The 20,072-nt window shown below is 40.4% G+C and overlaps 2 protein-coding genes across 2 annotated transcripts; one reads left to right on the top strand and one right to left on the bottom strand.

The window, feature by feature from the left end:
• The first annotated feature begins 575 nt into the window (after positions 1-575).
• atp8b4 (ATPase phospholipid transporting 8B4) lies at positions 576-12,713 on the top strand. The gene is made up of 27 exons (XM_070907553.1): positions 576-606; positions 2,520-2,578; positions 2,672-2,785; positions 2,876-2,974; positions 3,059-3,120; positions 3,219-3,291; positions 3,876-3,946; positions 4,063-4,142; positions 4,234-4,392; positions 4,475-4,563; positions 4,922-5,118; positions 5,229-5,437; positions 5,899-5,942; positions 6,024-6,189; positions 6,284-6,472; positions 6,807-6,922; positions 7,094-7,258; positions 7,345-7,456; positions 7,533-7,638; positions 7,890-8,031; positions 8,451-8,634; positions 9,230-9,453; positions 9,553-9,636; positions 10,082-10,327; positions 10,425-10,563; positions 10,645-10,775; positions 12,408-12,713. Exons 1-27 carry the CDS (start codon positions 576-578, stop codon positions 12,711-12,713), a joined length of 3,597 nt encoding a protein of 1,198 aa, XP_070763654.1.
• A 1,506-nt stretch (positions 12,714-14,219) lies between these two features.
• Positions 14,220-18,965, bottom strand: galk2 (galactokinase 2). Its single transcript, XM_070907778.1, has 10 exons — positions 18,857-18,965; positions 18,656-18,744; positions 18,069-18,192; positions 17,852-17,945; positions 17,580-17,726; positions 17,275-17,373; positions 16,918-17,070; positions 16,026-16,236; positions 15,405-15,606; positions 14,220-14,650 (listed from the first exon to the last, which is right to left on the bottom strand). The coding sequence occupies exons 1-10, from the start codon at positions 18,904-18,906 to the stop codon at positions 14,443-14,445; spliced, it is 1,377 nt and encodes a 458-aa protein (XP_070763879.1). The 5' UTR covers positions 18,907-18,965; the 3' UTR covers positions 14,220-14,442.
• Positions 18,966-20,072: the final 1,107 nt, after the last annotated feature.

Genomic DNA, 20,072 nt, shown 5'->3' with positions numbered 1-20,072 from the left:
TGCCTCAGATGTAACACTGAGGTACATTTATTGCACACACTTCACTCCCTGCGCTGCACTACCTACTGTCCCTCTGCACAATGCTCATCCCTGCACTTTTTAGTGTAGATGCTTCATGTTGGTTTCTTCCTGTGGTGGAGGAAGTATTCAGATCCTTAAATAAAAGTTACTATTAAAGGTATGTAAGTATTATCAGCAAAATGTACTTAAAAATCAAAAGTAAAAGTATAAAGAAGAATGGCTATTATTATTGATGCATTCATGTGTAAGTAGCATTTTGTTGTTGTACCTCATTTATCAGTTTTATTATATACAGTTGGATGTCTTAACAAAGCATCACATTTTATAGGTTCATCATGCAGCATGTTTTGTATGACTGGTAACTAAAACTATCAAATATATGTAGTGAATTAAAAAGTACAGTATTTCCCTCTGAATTGTGGTGGAGCGGAAGTATAGCATGGGAAAGTGAATTGTATTTTAAGTACAGTACTTGAGTAAACGTATTTATTACATTTCACCTCTGATTTCTTCACATTACTTTTAGGGCAACCCTCGGGACGTCCCCGGAGAAGATGGCATTCTGGAGGAGAAACACTCACATTGGTGGGATTTCTTTCTTCTTTCTTTTCTTTTTTCAAGATCTAGTTAACAATAGGAGAAAAGTTATTTTGTTGTGGAGGGTAACTGGTTGCAGGTTTGAGGTGTGTAAAGGAGACGTCCCGTGTTTAAGTATCTTCGTTTCTCTCAGGCAGCTATACAGGAGCTCCTCATCCTGTCCTGGTGCAGTGCACTGTTTTCGAGAGATAGAAATGAAACAGGAGCCTCTCTCTCTCTGAGCATGTGTGTTTTTCATGTGTGTGGTGTGCGTTTTTTGTGGCATCCTGTAATCAGTATCTGCCTCACACACAGAGGGAGGTGACCTTGTGCCCTGCAGGGACAGACTCAGATATTTCCATGTTTTTGAATGAGATTCAAGTGCATTTAAATTCCTTAACAATATATGTTTTAAACTTCTTGTACAGTTGTTGTGTTGTCATCTTTTTCTGAAGAAACATTTCCTCTAGCTCCTGAAAGTGATTATCTAAAAGCTTCCTGTATCGATGTTGGACCCAGGAGGAATATGGGATGAATAGAATAGAAAAAAAAATCTCCTTCAGAAATCATACAGAGATAATTTTGTGCTGTATTAGAAAAACATTTGCTTTTACACGTCTTCTAATGAAATGTTTAAGCAGACCAACGCCTTTGAACAAGAAAAGCCTTTCTTAATAATTAATTGTCGCGGTAACTGATAGCGGGACGAGGCCAGTCTGTTTGTGTGAGAAGGTCTATTCAGTTGCAGCTCTGTGAGTGTGTGTTATGCATAATTCACCACTGATTTAACCTCGTTTGGCAGCGTGCTCCTCCGGGTATCACTCTGTCTTTGATGAATGGTTTCATCGTCTTGCAGGTGACTGGTATTTATTATGTTGTTTGTTTCCTGCCGAGACCGAGCATGATAATCAACCTTAATGCATCACCTCCTTGACGTATATGAGCCATGAGATGAATGCCAAAGTTGTAAAGTCTTCAGTTCTTGGGTGTAAAAGGGGCAAGCTCAAACAGAGTCCACTGAAGTAGACTCACTCAAATCTTTTGAGGTTAGATCAACCATGTTTAGGTGACAGTCACAGTAGATTCATGTGCATTCATGTCCTATAAACAAAGGCTCAACCCCCATAATCACGTTGTAAGATAGGACAAGGTGACTGATACTGTGTGAAAGAAAGGTAGGGCAACAAAAGAGTAGAAGTGAGGATTTAGGAGGCAGAGAGGATCTAATGAAAGACACTATCAAGTTGCATGAGGGAAATGTAAAATCAAACGTTTTTGGAGTTTGACCCCGACTGTCCTAGGGGCAGGCAACCAAAATCAAAAGGGCAAAGCAGGCAGGCAAGAAGTCAGAAAAGGCAGGCAACGTCAGGCTGGACCAAGAAGACAAAAGGCTGGCACGATAGACGGTCAGCAACAAGAAAACAAAAGGGGAGGTGCAGCCGATATACTTAGGAGCTAATGAGGTAATTGGGAGTAGGTGTGCAGGTGGGTGTGGAGGTCAGGTGACAGTAAAATGTGGGAACATACTGAGGGCTCCTGCAGGACAGGAAAGGAATAGGTGGCACAAATCACTCTCTATTTACTATATAGTGCGCTATATTTACTGTCAGACATTTTTTTATGTCTGAATTATTAGCTTGAAATGTATGCACACTATAGTGCCATCAAAAATCCCACGATCCCACTTCTTTCTGCTAACAATCCCACAATGCAATACCCAATTTTACAGATGCGAAAATGACTGTTGTGTGACTCAACACACTATTGAGAGTCTTTTATGGAGGGAGTAGCAAATGAGTGATCAGGGGGGTGATTTTGGACACCACCTCTCTTACAGTCTATAATCAATAAATGATTGTTTTATTTATGTGTCATTTTATTAACTTGTCTCTGGATAACAAACTCGTGTTCTCTGTTTGTAGAGAAGGAACGCCATGTGAAAGCCAATGCGCAGGACTACAATGACAAGTTCTCATACACTGTAAGTAGACCTCAAAATGACATTAAGTTTGCTTTACTCATGAGCGTGGGCTGTATTATTTCAATTCGGTTTTCTACATGTTTGTTTCTTCAGGACAATCACATCAAAACCTCAAAGTACAACGTCTTCACCTTCCTGCCCATCAACTTGTTTGAGCAGTTCCAGAGGGTCGCTAATGCTTACTTCTTAGTGCTGTTGATACTGCAGGTAGAAGAAACTGTGAAGAAATGTCTGCTTTTATGAATGTAGATATTTGTTTGAAACTGAGCGAGCTAACCCACTTTTCTTTTCACATAGTTAATTCCACAGATTTCCTCTCTGTCCTGGTTCACAACCATCGTGCCTTTGGTGTTGGTGCTGGTAATCACGGCTGTCAAGGACGCCACAGATGACTATGTGAGTTCAACTTTTTACAGCTCTTCTGAACGCTCCTCTTTAGTCTTGCATGGTAAAATTGGTCCCCGTTTTTTTAAATTTCAGTTCCGACATAAGAGCGACCAGCAAGTCAACAACCGCCAGTCTCAGGTTCTCATCAGGGGGAGGTACTCACTTTCCTCTGTCTTTCTTATTTAGATAAGTACACATGGTATGTTCAAGGACATTTATGTGGTTTAACTATGTCTTGTTTGTAATTTCCAAGTTTGCAGAATGAGAAATGGATGAACGTTCGAGTGGGCGATATCATCAAACTAGAGAATGATCAGTTTGTTGCTGTGAGTAAACTGTGTTGTGAAGTATTCTGTAAATTGGATGGCTTTTTTTTGCTTCTTTCATTTTGTTGCAGCTTTTATTCAATGATGACTTTCATGTTTACATATAAGAGCGGTTAAGGTTAAAGGAAGAATGAGTATTTGTCGGTTTCGCCTTGCAATATTTGTGCTTTTTTGGCACTGTGTCCACCATTTTCGTAGCTTCCTCTTGGATGCGTGCTCACGATCTGGCACCTGGTCGCTATGTTTTTATAGTCCCGCCCTGTGAGCTGTTATTGGCTGGGGGCTACACACCCAGTGCCCAAAGGTTGACGCCCAGAAACGTCCCAAACACAGCAAAATAAGAAAATACAGGCAGAGGGAAGGGTCTCTGCAGATACAGACATAGTGGGTCATAAGTGATGATTGAGAGGGATTATTACATTGTTGTTTTTTTTTTGAGAATCCTACTCATTCTGCCTTTAACAATCAAAGGTTTCTTCTGGAAGATTCAGAGGCCGCCGAGTGCTCTTGCAGGTTCAGTGGTGCAGAGATTGATCTATTGCCTTTTCTCACCAGTGAGCGTTTCATATTGGTTTCACACACAGGCAGACATCCTCCTTCTCTGTAGTAGCGAGCCTTATGGACTGTGCTATATTGAGACTGCAGAGCTCGATGGGTAAGTGCCGCACTAGTTATGTAAAGTAAAACTAAAGAAATCTAAACCTGCGATCGAACACAGTAAATTGTGAGATTATGAAGACAGGTTAGTGTTTTCAATTTCTCCCCAACCAGAGAGACCAATCTGAAAGTCCGCCAGGCTTTGACCGTCACCTCAGATTTGGGAGATATTGCAAAACTGATGGACTTTGATGGTGAGATCATGCTTGACATATTTGTTTGTTTTTTACATTCCCCTGCAGTGATGACTGATGTTGGTGAGACTGCATTTGCTTTGATCCTCAGGAGAAGTCATTTGTGAGCCACCAAACAACAAGCTGGATAAATTCACAGGAACTTTATGCTGGAGAGACAATAAATACCCTCTGGATAATGAGAAAATGCTGCTGCGAGGTTGTGTACTCAGAAACACTGAGTGGTGCTTTGGAATGGTCATCTTTGCTGGTATGATTTCATTCTGCAGTCTGTATTTTTCTTTCTGTCTTCATCTCTGACCTGCTCATTGTTTTTCTCATCCCTCCAACAGGGTCGCAAACTAAACTGATGCAGAACTGTGGACGGACTACATTTAAGAGGACAAGTATTGACAAACTGATGAACACTTTGGTTTTGTGGGTAAGCTGTTAGTTGCTTTTACATGGTTACTGACATGTGCACTTCATATTTTACATTCCAGCAAAAGCTTTGATTAATAAACCAAAACAGTTTTGTGGGTGAGTCTCGTGCCTGCAAAATGTTTTTATTCATTCTGCTCATTGGGTGGAGCTGTGCTGTGACATCATAAGATAATCAGTAAGAATGAGGTGACCCGTCCTGTCCCGTTAGGTCCCATCCTAACGGGTGCAGTGTAGTCTGTATACACCCACACACACCTGTGTACCATCTTTAAATGACAGATGCTTGAAAACATAATATAGTTATGATATGATGGTATGGTATGATGAGATCTTTAAACTGATTATCTATATTTCAGATCTTTGCCTTCCTCGTTTGTATGGGAGTTATTTTGGCCATTGGAAACACTGTTTGGGAGAGCTGCATTGGCAAAAACTTCCAGGTATTCTTGCCGTGGGATGGGTTTCAGAGCAGTGCTGTTTTCTCTGGCTTCCTCACCTTCTGGTCCTACATCATCATCCTCAACACTGTTGTGCCCATCTCACTGTATGTCAGGTAAGGACCAAGCTACGGAGCTATTTCACTCTGAAAGTCATTCTTTCAATTTAGCAAATGATTTCCTGTTAAAAGTGATATTGCACAATAAAATGCAAACTTTCCTTCAGTGTGGAGGTTCTGCGGCTCGGTCACAGTTACTTCATTAACTGGGACCGGAGGATGTACCACAGTCAGACGGACACAGCGGCAGAAGCTCGCACCACCACCCTGACCGAGGAGCTGGGCCAGGTGGAGTTCATCTTCTCCGACAAGACAGGCACCCTCACCCAGAACATCATGGTCTTCAGCAAGTGCTCCATTAACGGACAGACGTATGGTATAGAGCTTTTTGAAACTCTGGCGAGACATACCCAATCATAGAAGATGAGTAATTGCTGTGACCTTATCTTTAAGTGCTGCAAACCCAAACAAAACAAGTGTGTGTAAGTGTGTTTGATCAGTTTTAGTGGACTGTTTTATGATAGCTAGATAATTCTCTGATCATTAAAATGCAGTTTTAGTGGTTTATTCATCATACCATGACATTCTATGATTATAACTCTGTGGGAAACACTTAATTCCTATAATCATGTTTTTTCACTTTGAAAATGGTCTGAAATATAGATTTCAGGGCAAAACATTTATTATCAGCAGTTTCACTCTACAAAATGGTGATAGTTTGAACATCCAAACACCCATATTGATCCCCAGCATAGAACTAATAACTTGTCACAGTGGCAGAGCCATATTTCTATAATGTTTCACAAGATATTTAAGTCATTACTTTTTCTCTCTCAGGTGACGTCGATAATGAATTTGACCAGAAGGTGGAAATTACTGAAGTAAGTGAGGCTAAACAAGCAGGAATTCAAACAGTACTAATATTAACATAATAACTATGTTGGTGGTCCGTGTGCCCTCAGAAATCAGCCTGTGTGGACTTTTCCTTCAACCCTCTCTGTGACCGAAGGTTTAAGTTTTACGATGGCAGCCTGGTTGAAGCCATCAAACTGGAGGATCCTGCAGTGCAGGAGTTCTTCAGACTGCTGGCTCTGTGCCACACTGTCATGCCGGAGGAGAAGAGTGAAGGTGAACTGTGCACACTTTCCAGTAGCACCAGTAATAACAGAAATAAATGGAATATATTGAAGTGGTTCTGACTGATGGTTCTGTTAACATGAAGGAAACTTGGTGTACCAGGCCCAGTCACCTGACGAGGGAGCGCTAGTCACTGCAGCGCGAAACTTTGGGTTTGTCTTCCGCGCCCGAACCCCCGAGACCATCACGCTGTGTGAGATGGGACAAGCTGTCACCTACCAGCTGCTGGCCATCCTGGACTTCAACAACGTGCGCAAGAGAATGAGTGTCATTGGTTAGGGCTTCACTTATAAAAGCAATGCTCCCTTTAGCTTACAAGTAGTCAACATGACATTATGTGCACATTAATATTGTAGAAAATGTCTACTTGAATCAAAATCAAAAGCAAGTCTGTTTCTCTACTGACTTCCTATTTAACATTTTTTATTAATACCTGTGACAACAAGTATTAAATCTTTATTTTCTAAGAATAGCATGAAATGAACAGTCTCTATGTACCTGCTTCTGTTTGCATTCTGTAGTCCATGTATTTGTTATATTTATGCAAGAAGGATTTGATCAAAAAAGTCCTGTTGTGTTCTCTTGCTGTGTTTTGTTGTGTTTTATAGTGAGAAATCCACAGGGCCAGATTAAACTATACTCCAAAGGAGCTGACACTATTATCTTTGACCGTCTGGAGCCATCCAACGAAGACCTCATGTACACTACCTCAGAACATCTCAGTGTAAGTGTTGGATAGCATTACTTGAAGAAGTGCACTATACACTTAAGTGCATTATGCATCTGTATTTATAGTCTCATAAAAATCAATAACCCAGACAAAGTTACCAAAAACTTCACCGTGCTTGTTGCTGTACTGTTATAAGTGTTTGTTTTTCAATAATTTTCTCTGCAGGAATTTGCCGGAGAAGGGCTTCGAACATTAGCTCTGGCCTACAAAGACCTCGATGAAGATTATTTTGAAGTCTGGACGAAGAAGCTTCTGTTCGCCAGCACTGTAATTGAGAACCGCGAGGATCAGCTGGGGGTTCTCTATGAGGAGATCGAGCAGGGCTTGAAGGTAACACTGACATTGCCTTTTGTTTACACCCTTGAGATGATCAAACTCATTCAGCCTCTGCAGACTGACTGCTGTCCTGGTTGAAGCTTTTAGGAGCCACAGCAATTGAGGACAAACTTCAGGAAGGAGTCCCAGAAACTATCGCCTGTTTAAATCTAGCTGACATCAAGATCTGGGTCCTCACAGGAGACAAACTAGGTAGCATAATTTACCCAAATGAAAAAACAAATATTGTGAAATGCTACAGAGCTGTAAACTGTGTAAAACATTTCAGAGACGGCGATGAACATCGGCTACTCCTGCAACATGCTGCGAGACGACATGAATGAGGTGTTTGTTATATCTGGCCACACACTGCTGGAGGTGCAGCAGCAGCTCAGGTGACACACTGTACATTTCCCTTTCACCTCCACTCACACAGCAGGTTGATATTCTCACAACAACTGTAAGTCCTAGAGGAAATCTGCTACGATACTGTGTTTATGGGCACATTTGTGGAAAATCTCGGTGTATAAAATCTTAAAGATTCAGTAATATTTCACCCAGTTTATGAACACATTTCTATCATTTAATACAAAGATTTTAGACACATACAGAAAATGTTTGTTTACTGGATTTCTTCTCTCCTCAGGAGTGCTAAAGAGCGCATTCTCGGCCTGAGTCGAGTTAGCAGCGCAGGAGATGTTGAGAAGACAGATATGTTTGCAGATGACTTGGTGTTTGAAGAAACCATTATTGCAGAGTATGCCTTAGTCATCAATGGACACAGTTTGGTAAGATACTTGGCCTTTACCTTTGTTGGAATGATAATTCCTTCCTCTGATGCACTGACGCCTGCAGGTTATATCTTGTTAAACGGTGGTTGTGTTTCTGTTTGCTGAGTCTGGCATCTCTGTACCTGCTGCTGACTGTGCCGAGTGTGTAATGAGCTGCTGTGCTGCTGAGGGCCTTCGGCTCTATTACAGGTTTTCATTAACATCCATTTCTTCACAGAGGAGCTGCTCCCTGGCCGTGCCTTGAGCGGTGTGCAGGACGCACAACAGCTCGTGGAAATGTTACATTGAGCAGTTGCTTGGTGTTGCCTCTGTGGGGGGTTGATGTTATAGGATGGTAATGATGAGGTTTAACAGGTGTGATGTGTGTGTGTGTGTGTGTGTGTGTGTGTGTGTGTGTGTGTGTGTTCTCCCTGCAGGCTCAAGCTCTGGAGCCACAGCTGGAGCACGTCTTGCTGGACCTGGCCTGTTTGTGTAAAACAGTCATCTGCTGCCGGGTCACTCCGATGCAGAAAGCCCAGGTGGTGGAGCTGGTGAAGAGGCACAAGAGGGCCGTCACCCTGGCCATTGGAGATGGAGCCAATGATGTCAGCATGATCAAGAGTAAGTCTTTTTCAAAGATCACCAGGTATTTCTTTTGTAGGAAAATCAGATACTTAGCTTACTGCTAAGCTCTGTCACTTGAATGTAATGGTAATACATACTTGTGTCGTCAGGCTTTGCTGTTGTTGTGACGGCAGCCAGGAATAGGACCCAAATTCAGACAAGCAAGGTGGATTTCAGTGAGTTATTGAATATAGAACACTTACAGGCAGGTACAGGTACGGGGTCAAGTTCTGGTTCTGGCTTTGGATGGATGGAAAATGTTAATTACAGGGAATAGGGAATGTGGCTGGAGAGTGACCGACTATGACAGTTGTGTCCTTTAGCAAGACACTAAAACCTCGATGAAGTGTTTTTCATTTTTCCACTAATATTCTGTTGTTGTCAACAGTCGTCTGTCTATTTCATGGTTTATGTCATGGAGTCTCTGTCAGGGTCAGATATGCTCCTCTGTAGCTAAACCCGGCCTTTCTGTGCAAGCAATAAGACAATTCCCAATCTATCAACCAATTTCAAAGTGACATTTGGATCACCGGTTGTGCCTTTTAATATTTATATTCAAAGGGCAGTGATCCACACTGTGTTTCTTCTGCAGCTGCTCACATCGGTGTTGGCATCAGCGGTCAGGAGGGGATGCAGGCTGTTCTGGCGTCAGATTACTCCTTCGCTCAGTTTCGGTACCTACAGCGGCTCTTGCTGGTGCACGGACGCTGGTCCTACTTCCGCATGTGTAATTTCCTGTGCTATTTCTTCTACAAGAACTTTGCCTTCACGCTGGTACACTTCTGGTACGGTTTCTTCTGTGGTTTCTCAGCTCAGGTAAGAAAACTGTAATATAGGCCTATTGTAAGGCCTGTATAGTTTATGCTTTTTGAGTTGGATTAATAATCTATGTATATAACTGTCCTCTTTCCACAGACTGTGTATGACCAGTGGTTCATTACCCTCTTCAATATAGTCTATACGTCTTTACCGGTCCTGGCAATGGGACTTTTTGATCAGGTAACACTGTTAAATATGTGGTGATAATAACTGAATCTTTTTAAAGAAACTCTTTATTTCTAAATTTGGACTAAAGTCCATTTACTTTTCCAGCAGTCTCCAATGGCAACCTCCTGAGCCATCTTATATTTTCCTTTTTGTTTTTCATTTCAAGATACTGTCAAGTCATACAGGTGAATATCTTATTACTGTAGACCTCTTTTACTGTGTCATGATTAATGTACTTCCCAAAGGTAGCTACAAAGCTAACCCTGCAGTAGGTACTACACTAGAACTAGACTAGAACCCCCTAACCTGATCGCCCCATATCAACATATGATACTGTATATTGTTCATCTATCATCAAACAACCATCAAACACTTCTCAATATGTCTCCCTATCCCTGCCATTATATATAATACTTAACTTATCATGTCGGACTCATGATATCTTTGTTTCCTGAAGGATGTCAATGACCAGAACAGCCTTCGCTACCCGAGTCTGTACAAACCCGGCCAGCAAAACCTCCTCTTCAACAAACGCCAGTTTTTCCTGTGCACGCTGCAGGGGATGTGCACATCATTCCTGCTCTTCTTCATTCCCTATGGAGCCTTCTCTGTCGTGGTGAAAGAGGACGGCTCCGACTTTTCCGACCAACAAGCATTTGCTGTCACCATAGCAACATCCTTGGTCATTGTCGTAAGTGTTCAGGTGAGAGTATAAGCAGAACAAAACAAACAAAAATAGCCCTGTAGACTAGAAAGATTAACACTATACTTATGTTTATGATACTTGTATGTGTTCCTAGATTGGACTTGACAAACACTACTGGACGGCTGTCCATCACCTCTTCATATGGGGCAGCCTCACAGTGTACTTTGCCATATTGTTTGCAATGCAAAGTGATGGCATGTTTGGCATCTTTCCAAGTAATTTCCCATTCATAGGTAAGTTTGGATGCATGTGAAAAAAAAATACTGATGCATGGAAATTAAGTACGAATAAATTTCGATTTTGTGTGTCCTCAGGCACGGCACGCAACTGCCTATCAGAGACGAGTGTGTGGTTGGTCATTCTGCTCACCACTGTGGTGTGTGTTATGCCCGGCTTAGCAGTCAGCTTCCTGAGAGCAGACCTCCTCCCAACTCTAACAGATAAGGTACAATAGCTGTGATGCATTTGCAGTGTTTGTGGAAGTGATGAACACTTCATTAACGTGTCTCCCATGGTTGTATTTCAGTGGTGGAAAGAAACTAAGTACATTCAGTCAAGTACAAGTTTGAGGTAGTTGTACTTTACTTGAGTGTTTCCATTTTATGCTACTTTATACTTCTACTCCACCACATTTCAGGAGGAAATATTGCTTGTTTTACTCCATATTTTACCTGAAAAAAGGTGATCATTTTATAATATCCTCCTGAGAACCAAGGGAAAAAAGTGTCTTACAATTTCTGTTTTTGTGTGATTTCCTATCTATTTGGGCCTAAAAAAAAAACAAAACATTTTTTTAATATATTTTTTATTTTAATAATAATCTAACATGATCATAAAATGTAATACATTAGCCTGAAACTAAATAAAACATACAAGTTAGTCGTGGCCCACAGAGCACGACGACTTTGCTGCTCCCTCTCTGCCTCTGACTCTCATCAGATTCTCCTGCATCTTCTTCCTCTCCTTCTTCATCATCATCTTCACCTATCACAGGCTGATACTCATCCTCCTCATCCTTTTCCTCATCTGAAAGCTCCAAATCTGAATCTCCCTCTACTATCCGGTATAGAATCCTCTCTGCTTCACTTCTTTCTCCTACAACAATGTGCAGTCATTAAATACATTAAAATGGTCCTGGTGTCCACTACAGTTGACATTCATTAAATGCCTGTTATTTCAAAACAGAAATAATGAAACTGTTTTCAGATGTAAAAATATTGTTCTTAACATGTTTATGAACAAGAATATATATAATTATCATGGTAAAAATAGCAATAGATAAAGAATATTTGACTTGCCTCTCCTCTTTCCATAAAATGTGGTTGTTGGTATGGCAACCATCTTGATAGAGGAAAAAAGTAAAGTTCCCAGCATGCAAACCCATCACATGACACATCACTGGAAAGCCCAGGATGTCCCCTACAGAATACTATAGGGCTTGGAAGGGTAACTCCAAATACTTAAGAAAGATACAGGTGAACAAAATGTCCATTATAAAGGACATAAATGAATGGGCCGGGTCTCAGGAGGATATACAATTTATAAAAAAAACACATTGTTAAAGATTAAACCAGCGGGTCCCAGTCCAAGACGCAAAGAGGTAAAACATTTCACAAATAAAGTAAAGATTAGAGAAAAGTCAAAATAGTGAATACAGATCTGTGTAGCAGAACATTATTTGTCCATGCCCCATTTATCATCTCATGACTCCTCAGATTTATCTTGAGACCCTTTGGAGGGGCCTGGGCCCTGGACTAAAACACCTAACTCTTTATAAAGTAGTTAAAACTAGCTCCACCTCGACCAGCTACAACAGTAAAATGCTATTTACACATTGAGGTTTCAGTATTAACAATCTAATAATGTCACATATAATAATATATCAGTCACAGGGGCAACTTTAAGCAGAACGAGTACTTTTACTTTTGATACTTTAAATACATTTTGCTGATAATACTTATAAATGCAAAACATTCACCTGTAATGGAGTATTCTTACATTGTGTTATTGGTGCTTTTACTAAGTAAAGTAAGTAAAGGATCTAAGTACTTCTTCCACCACTGCTGTATTTTAACAGGTTCGTCATCTGCAACAGTCCAGAAGGAGGGAAGGACCTCAGGAGCAGAACCTGAGGCGAGTACGCAGGACGAGTTCCCGCCGCTCCGCTTATGCCTTCTCCCACCAACAGGGCTACGGAGAGCTGATCACCTCAGGCAAAAACATGAGGACGAGCACGGTGTCTTCTGCTCGCTCCCCCGGAAGAACACCACACAGCTCCTCCTGGATAGAAAATATGTTGAGGAGAAAGAATGAAGTTTCTTGCGTCTCTGATGAAAGTGACAACAGAGCAAAACAGACTCCAGAACAACAGCACAAAGACTGAACTTGACCTCATATAAACTAAAAAAGACCATATGCATGGATACTACGGACCAAGCACAAGGAATGAGTGTCCTTCATTTGGGTGAATTTATGCTCAAATACAACAACACAGTCGTACCTCATTTTTTATTGTGAATCATATGGTGAATGTTAAAGGCCAATCAAACCATGATTATCTAGAGGAGCCATTTCCAAAAAAAGCCAACCGATTGAAAACAGATAGTGGAAAACGTTTTAATCTTTATCATGCAAGACAATTGTTTAATGTGCAAACTCAGCCTGGCAACAGCAGGTAGACAATATTATGAGTTGCCAAAGTTAAAGAAATATTTGAAGACCTGTGTTAACTGATACAATTTAAATTTAGATGGTTGGTGCATTTATTCGATGTTATTTTAATGGCATGTCCTTTTCTAGTTAAGAAAGGTTGGCACATTTCATAAATAAAAGTAGCACCCAGCACCAGTACAAAACGTTTATTAATAGACTTCCATCTGTAAAGCCTATGCACCAAAACTCTCCTCTCAACCTACTGTCCAAAGTGCTAAAATGTAATATGTGAATATAAATAAGTGTTTCTGTGAACACTGACGTAAAGCTGCTGAATATGACGACGAACACAACTTATTTTCTGATTTAAATACAGTTTACTGACTCCATATTTTGCCATATGGAACTTGTAAGATAATCCAACTTTTTATTTGATATTCAAAAGTTATTTGGCTTCAGTTTATTCAAAGAAATGTGTGAAACAGGAATGCAGGGCTTGAATCTGCTATCCTCAAAGAAAATCCTGGTTTATCTCTCACTTTAAACATTGTACAGCTGCTGTACAACATTTGAATGATTATTATCAAACTTCAAACATGATGTATGTTCCCAGTTGGTTCTTAGGTTGCGTCCCAAAATAAAAAGATGAATAAAACATAAAATACAGTGGAAATTAGACTTAAAAACATCAAGTATTTTAGCCAACAACAATTATATCCTCTCTGTCATCAACCATGTTTGTAGATATTTGACGAGAAAAGGAAAACAGGCTGGGTGAGGTATGATGAACAGATTTAAATGCAGAATGCTGCAGTTACATTCAGTGCAGTACAGTAGCATGTGCCTTAGACCACCAAGCCTCAACATCACTGCTCTCTAATGAAGTGAAAATTGATCCTGTGCGGCTCAATCCCCATGTGTGATCTTATAATCAGGACTTCCTCCCCTGGTTTCCCCGACTCACTGTAACAGCAACAAACACGTCTCAGTGTTGCTGTTCCAATCCTGAGTACTTACATGCACATATTCAATTCTTCTTCTTTAAAATCAGACTTTTTGCCCTTGTTAACTACATTATGTTCATGTATATAAAGAAAAGGATGGATGGATTTTGTACAACAGCACAAATTAAACCTGATTGTTATTTTATTTGTCATCTTTTCTTTTCAGAGGTGAACAATGAGACAGTGAATTAGCTTTACCAAATCATCATTTATTACAAAAACCTTCATGATCACAAAAACAAACATGTTTTAACTCAAAAAGAATATTCCCTTTGTCAGAAATAATTCACAACTTTTGACAATGTTTGGCCCCTTTTTTCCATAGAATCAATTATCATTATTCATTTGCAAGTGCCTTCTGCTTCAAGTGTAAGTGTAAAAAAATGAATTTATTTCCCTGCAGTAGTGTAATTGAAATTTAATGACAGCTGTATAAACAGACATGGATGATGCATTTCACTCCTCGAGAACAACCGCAGCCCCCCCCCCTGGCTTTGACACAAACAAACTCTGTTTTTCCATCGCTGCTCTGCGTGGATCAGGGAGGTAGTACTCCTCCTTCACTGCCTGTAAGAAAGACTCCACTTTCTCAGTGGGAACCATGGAGACAGCACAGCCGCCCCAACCTGCTCCCGTCAGCCGGGAGCCCACAGCCCCCGACTTCCTGTAACCAAGAGAAACAAGAAAGTCGGTATTTCAATACAATGTTCCAACACCAGCCTTCAACAGCCTCAATCATGTGATCAAACATTCAGGAAGAACGTGAACGTGTTGAAAACATGGAACAGATAAAAAAATGTGATCTTATCATGGTAACAATATTTCTGAATCCACTGTACACAGAACACAGCAGGGCTATATTTATTACTGCTAATGAATACACATATGTGTAATTTCAATCAATAAAGTATTTCTGATTCTGATAAATATATATCTATATATATCTATATATATATATATAACTAATTTTATACTAAACACTAAAAAAAACTTTATTTGTGAATGTGCTGTTGATGTACACTATTCTCCCATAATGCAATGCACAAAGGAAATTGAGTAAAAATGTACATTTAAACAGATTTCTCTTTGTTCAGTTTAATTGTGGCATTTTTAAAGTAGAGTATATGATTTCCTGTTGGTATAAAATGGTCTAGTATGTTGATTTATTGTATACCAACAGCAAAACATAGTATACTCTAAGCTGAGCATATAGTATTTACTCGGTTTCGGTTAGTATGCAGTATGGATGTGGGACACAACAAGTGAGCCAGCGTGCACGATACCAGGACCCTGAGACTGAAGCAGCTGAATGGAATTCAGCCAGAGAACTTGCCTGAAGTTGGTTGCTCTAAAAGATCCACTTTTGTATTGGTCAGATCTCTAAAACTGCATTGGCTGATATCTAATTGTATACTCACAGACAGATGTCCACCAGCTGATCCAGTTCAGGGCAGCTGCACTCATACAGGTCTCTGCAGCTTGCATGGCTCTGATTCATCAGGTCCCCAAGCAGCCGTATGGATTCGGCAGGTTCAGAGTCACACACGCTCTTAAAGTGCAGCACCCGCGCAGCCTCACCATACACATGCTTGGCTCGCTGATGCAACTTGAAATGCGTCACTGAGAGAGAGGAGAAGAGGCAGATGAGCCGTTTGTTAAGTCGTTCCTCTGGTCCTGCCAGACTTTCTGTGTGGTTGTGATGAGGTCCACATGGACCTGGGTTATACTAAACTATTTAAATATTATGCTGTTGTTGAACAAATGCCTTCATATCAGTATAATGCAAGTAATTTGTTGTTCTTCAGAGGTTTTTGAGAAAGAAAAGCATCAGTAATGGCTGGTTACTGTTCAATTTTCTCAGCCATAGCAGATGAATATGATTAATAAGTAAAAAAGTAGATAGATAGATAAATAGATAGATAGATAGAGCAACTAATCAATTATAAAATTCAATCTACTAATCAACTACTACAACTACTTGTTTCCACATGATGACACATGATAAAAACACGCAGATGTTGCTGTGTGCTGCTGCTCACCGTGCTGAGTGTTAGCGCTCAGCAGCTCTGTGGAAAACTGCTCGGAGGTGATGCCCAGCGCCTTGCAGATCTCCTCTTGGCTGTACGGCTCAGGATGCAACACCTCATCCACCAGAGCCAGCATCTCCTCTAGGGAGGCCTTCAGCTCCGTCTGAACGTGGACCAGCTTCATCAACCTGTTCGAGTCCAGACCCCGCTCCCGGGCCAGCATCTGAGTTCACACCCGCCGTATTTACAATGAAATACCCTCTCGTCACTCTATTGATATTTACATTTTTGCACAAGATCAAGGATTGTCAGCAAGGAAACAACACACTCTCCTGTTTCTAAGTGCGTTGCTTTCCTATGTGCTAAATCCTCAAAATAAATAGTAATTGTAATATTCAAAAAATTACAAAAATGCTTTAAGGCAGTGTTCTACTGAGCGTATTGACAAACGTGCTGCGACCCAACACAGACGAAGGTTATTTACTTAATTAAGTCCAATACTACGACAAGGGAAACAAGATATAATCTCAGTAAGCCTATGAGAAATATTCATTCATGCCAGATGGTGCCATGATACTCTATCTTATAACATTTCTGTCGCAGTATTCAGTTTTTGTGGTTCCTGCAGATCACTGGTTCTAAGCCTTTTTGGCTTGAGACCCCTTAAAACAAAGTGATGCCTACACAAGACTCCCATCATAGGATGTACATGCAAAATGAAGTGTATCTGTTCAGTTTGTCTGATTTGATTGATTATAAGAGGAGTGTTCAAGATATTGAGCATTTCACAACAGCAAACAAATCTAAATACAGAGGCATGGTAATGAACTTGTATCATAATAATGTTTTTTGTAAATTTTAAATACTTTGTCTGTTCCATAAATCACCCTTTGGATCAGCGAACCTTTGTGGCGATTCGACACTCCACCACACGGATGTTGAAGTGAGAAGAAGCAGCTTTGTTCATCTCCACACAGCAGTTGGAGATCACAAACACGGCCCCATCCGGCAGCTTGACATCAGTGGCTCGCAGAGGCTGGAACTCTATCAGCTTTGCCTGACAGACAATTCAAAAAATAAAACTCATAAAACAAGTGACAACTGTTGACTACATAGAAATTATGAAATAAACTATTACTCAAGCCACTACTTATACATTAAAGACATAAATTTATTCTTGCATTCTTCATGCAGAACAAATGACCCTGATCCACTCGTACCACTTGTTTGACTTTAATGTACTGAAGGGAAAGCTACATACAGTTCCTCTCTCTGCCAGGAATGAGATGGACTGGTCCATGCCCCCTCCCTCTGTGCCAATGTAGCGCTCACATTTGGCACATATCTCAGCCAGCGCCACCTAGAGGATACATACAGAGTATATGAGAAAATGACCAAATAGACCATTATAAAATGACAAATAATACAAATATTAACTACTGGCATTAAGGTGAAGCACATTATGGGTTAATTTTGAAGTCGGGACTCAGAAACAGAAAAATGTATATATGATTTTTTCCTCTGCGAATATGTATTGTATTTTGAAATGACAGTAAAGCATTTTACCTTGGAGAGGGACTTTTGATTTGCCTCCATTGTTACGAGCCCGGCACAACAAACTAAGGCACTAGAACTGGACAGACCCGAGCTCGGAGGAATGGTTCCATCTATGACGCATGACATCCCGGCTAAATGAGCAATCCCAAACTTCTCCTGTAATAAATGAACACAACAGGGAGGTTAAAAGGTTAAGTCCATAAATGTAACTAACATTATGTGGGGAAAGTATCACTTTCACTACAGTATTGCACACTAAACTAAAAAACCAAACATCTTACCTGAATACCTTTCACTCCACAGAGAAAATAATAATGCCACTTTGGATTCTCTCTGTCTATGGCAATGTCCTCTGAACACGACACAGTGAAATCCCTGCAAAGTGACAAGCTTTCTGAAAACAGATGATGATACTGCACATGCGTTTTAAGCTCCTGAATTCATTACACAAGCACAATGTAAGGATTCAACAATGATCATGGCGTGTTCAAGTCTTACTTGTACTGAGGATTTGTGTTGGCCAGTGTGATTGTCCCTGAAGTGTTCACCGAGACGGCTGCGAGGATATTCGGTTCAATAGCCATCGGAAGAACAGAATAGCCACAGTAATCGATGTGCTCTCCTGTTAAATGTGAGAGAATTGACAAAAAAAAGACATGTGATGAGACTAAATGATATAACTGACATGGGTTTAGCACTAGCATCATTATTTGTGGACTAAAGCTACAAATACCTGATATTCAATATCCTTAAGTTAGATTACTTTCCTTCTATTAAATTACACTTCTCACATTTTCTTTTCTTCTTAGGGGGGTGGTAAGTGCCTTGACTCACTTTCTAAACAGTACAGACATTAAAGAGGACTCTTTTATTAGCAGAAGCCATTCATTACTATCAGTACAAACATTTTTGAGCATTGACCAAATAATGAAAATGTGCAGATTTGAGGAACCTAACATTTGTTTTCATAATGTAACTTTGTTCTTTGAGGTCCATTATATCTAAGTAATAGAAGGATACATCAGCCCAGTATGCTATATTTGACAGTCCACTGATTAAGTCACTACTACATAAAATTAAATTACCTATTAGATTTACCCTTCCAGGTGCATATGCATAGAAGAGAGGGGATTCTCCATACTTTGATTCAAAAGTATTTTTCAAGTTTTGCAGCCTGAAAAAGATAGCAAATGAAGAAAAGAAGTGAGTGTCAGACAGAGTAGGCTACACATTTGTTTTTTCTTCCCTGTCTCACTGACAATCAGCATAATCTCACTGCTACTCACCTGTCATTGGCAGTGATCGCAGTCTTTAACTTGGGTGGGTTTGTGGCCATTTCTGCCTGCTGCAAATAAACTATGCGTGTACGTCTTGTTGTCAGACAGGAGAGCTGAAAGCTTTTGCAAAGCCTGGCCGCGATCAGCTGATTGTCACATGCGGATCCCGGATGCGAATCCGCTGAACTGGGGTCAGTTCTAAAATATGAGTCCAGCCCCGTTTGGAAATGGGAAGTTACTGTTTGCAACAAATGACCTGACTCTGAAACAGTTGAGGCTGCAGTGGTAAAAACACGGAAGTGTCTGTAGGACAGGAGGCGTGGTTCAACACGGTCCAACGTACGCAGCGGCGCGAAGGGCGTGATGGCGTCACAATAGACCTTTTCAATTTATAATTCAGGGTAGATATCAAATACATTATTTGATATTGAAGTCAAGAAGTGTTCCTGATGGATAATGGCGCAATCATACTTCACGGCAGGACGCTGCTGCCATGTCACTATTTTACCACAAGATGGAAACATAATATTAGATTTTTTTTAGTAACCCAGGTGTTGTTTCCAAGACAAGAGTAGTGTACAACATATATCTATATCACTTTTAGATACTTTAAAAAACCAAAGCAATGCAATATATGTCCCTCTTCTTAGATAGCACACAGAGGGTAATGCTTCTCTGATGACTTTTAAGGTTTAACCCATTAAGGGAGCATGGCCTATTTCATTCCACTTATTGGCTTGAGAAACACACAAAATGTTATATTTTTAACTGTAATTGTCAAACTACCGTGTGTGTACATCTGAAAATTGTATGGTCACAAATAAGGATTGTACAAAGTCTATGAGTGTATGTGATCAAGATCAATGCAGCAAAGGTTTTCTATAATAATATCAAAGACTTTTGGTAATAACCAGTTAAGGGCATGCTTGCACATTTCTTATTAATCGTTCTTTAAAGCAGTAGATCTCCTTTTATTTTGGTCGGTGGAAGTATGATTCATATCACTCGACGTGTTCTTTGAGGCTTGATCGTCTCTGCCTCGTTGCAAAAGAAACACGGCGACTACACTTCCCATAAGTCTAGAGAAGCTGTTACCATGGGAGCGTGGTTAGCTTCTCAGTTCCGGGGTTGGCAGCAAGAACAATGATATTTATGAAATATCCTCTATCGTGCATGTTTTGCTACAGAGAATGGTTATTAAACTACTATATGCGTCTGTTAGTGA

This window comes from Enoplosus armatus, chromosome 6, assembly GCF_043641665.1.
Source record: "Enoplosus armatus isolate fEnoArm2 chromosome 6, fEnoArm2.hap1, whole genome shotgun sequence".
Classification (NCBI taxonomy): domain Eukaryota; kingdom Metazoa; phylum Chordata; class Actinopteri; order Centrarchiformes; family Enoplosidae; genus Enoplosus; species Enoplosus armatus.
This window is presented reverse-complemented; position numbering and strand designations above follow the sequence as displayed.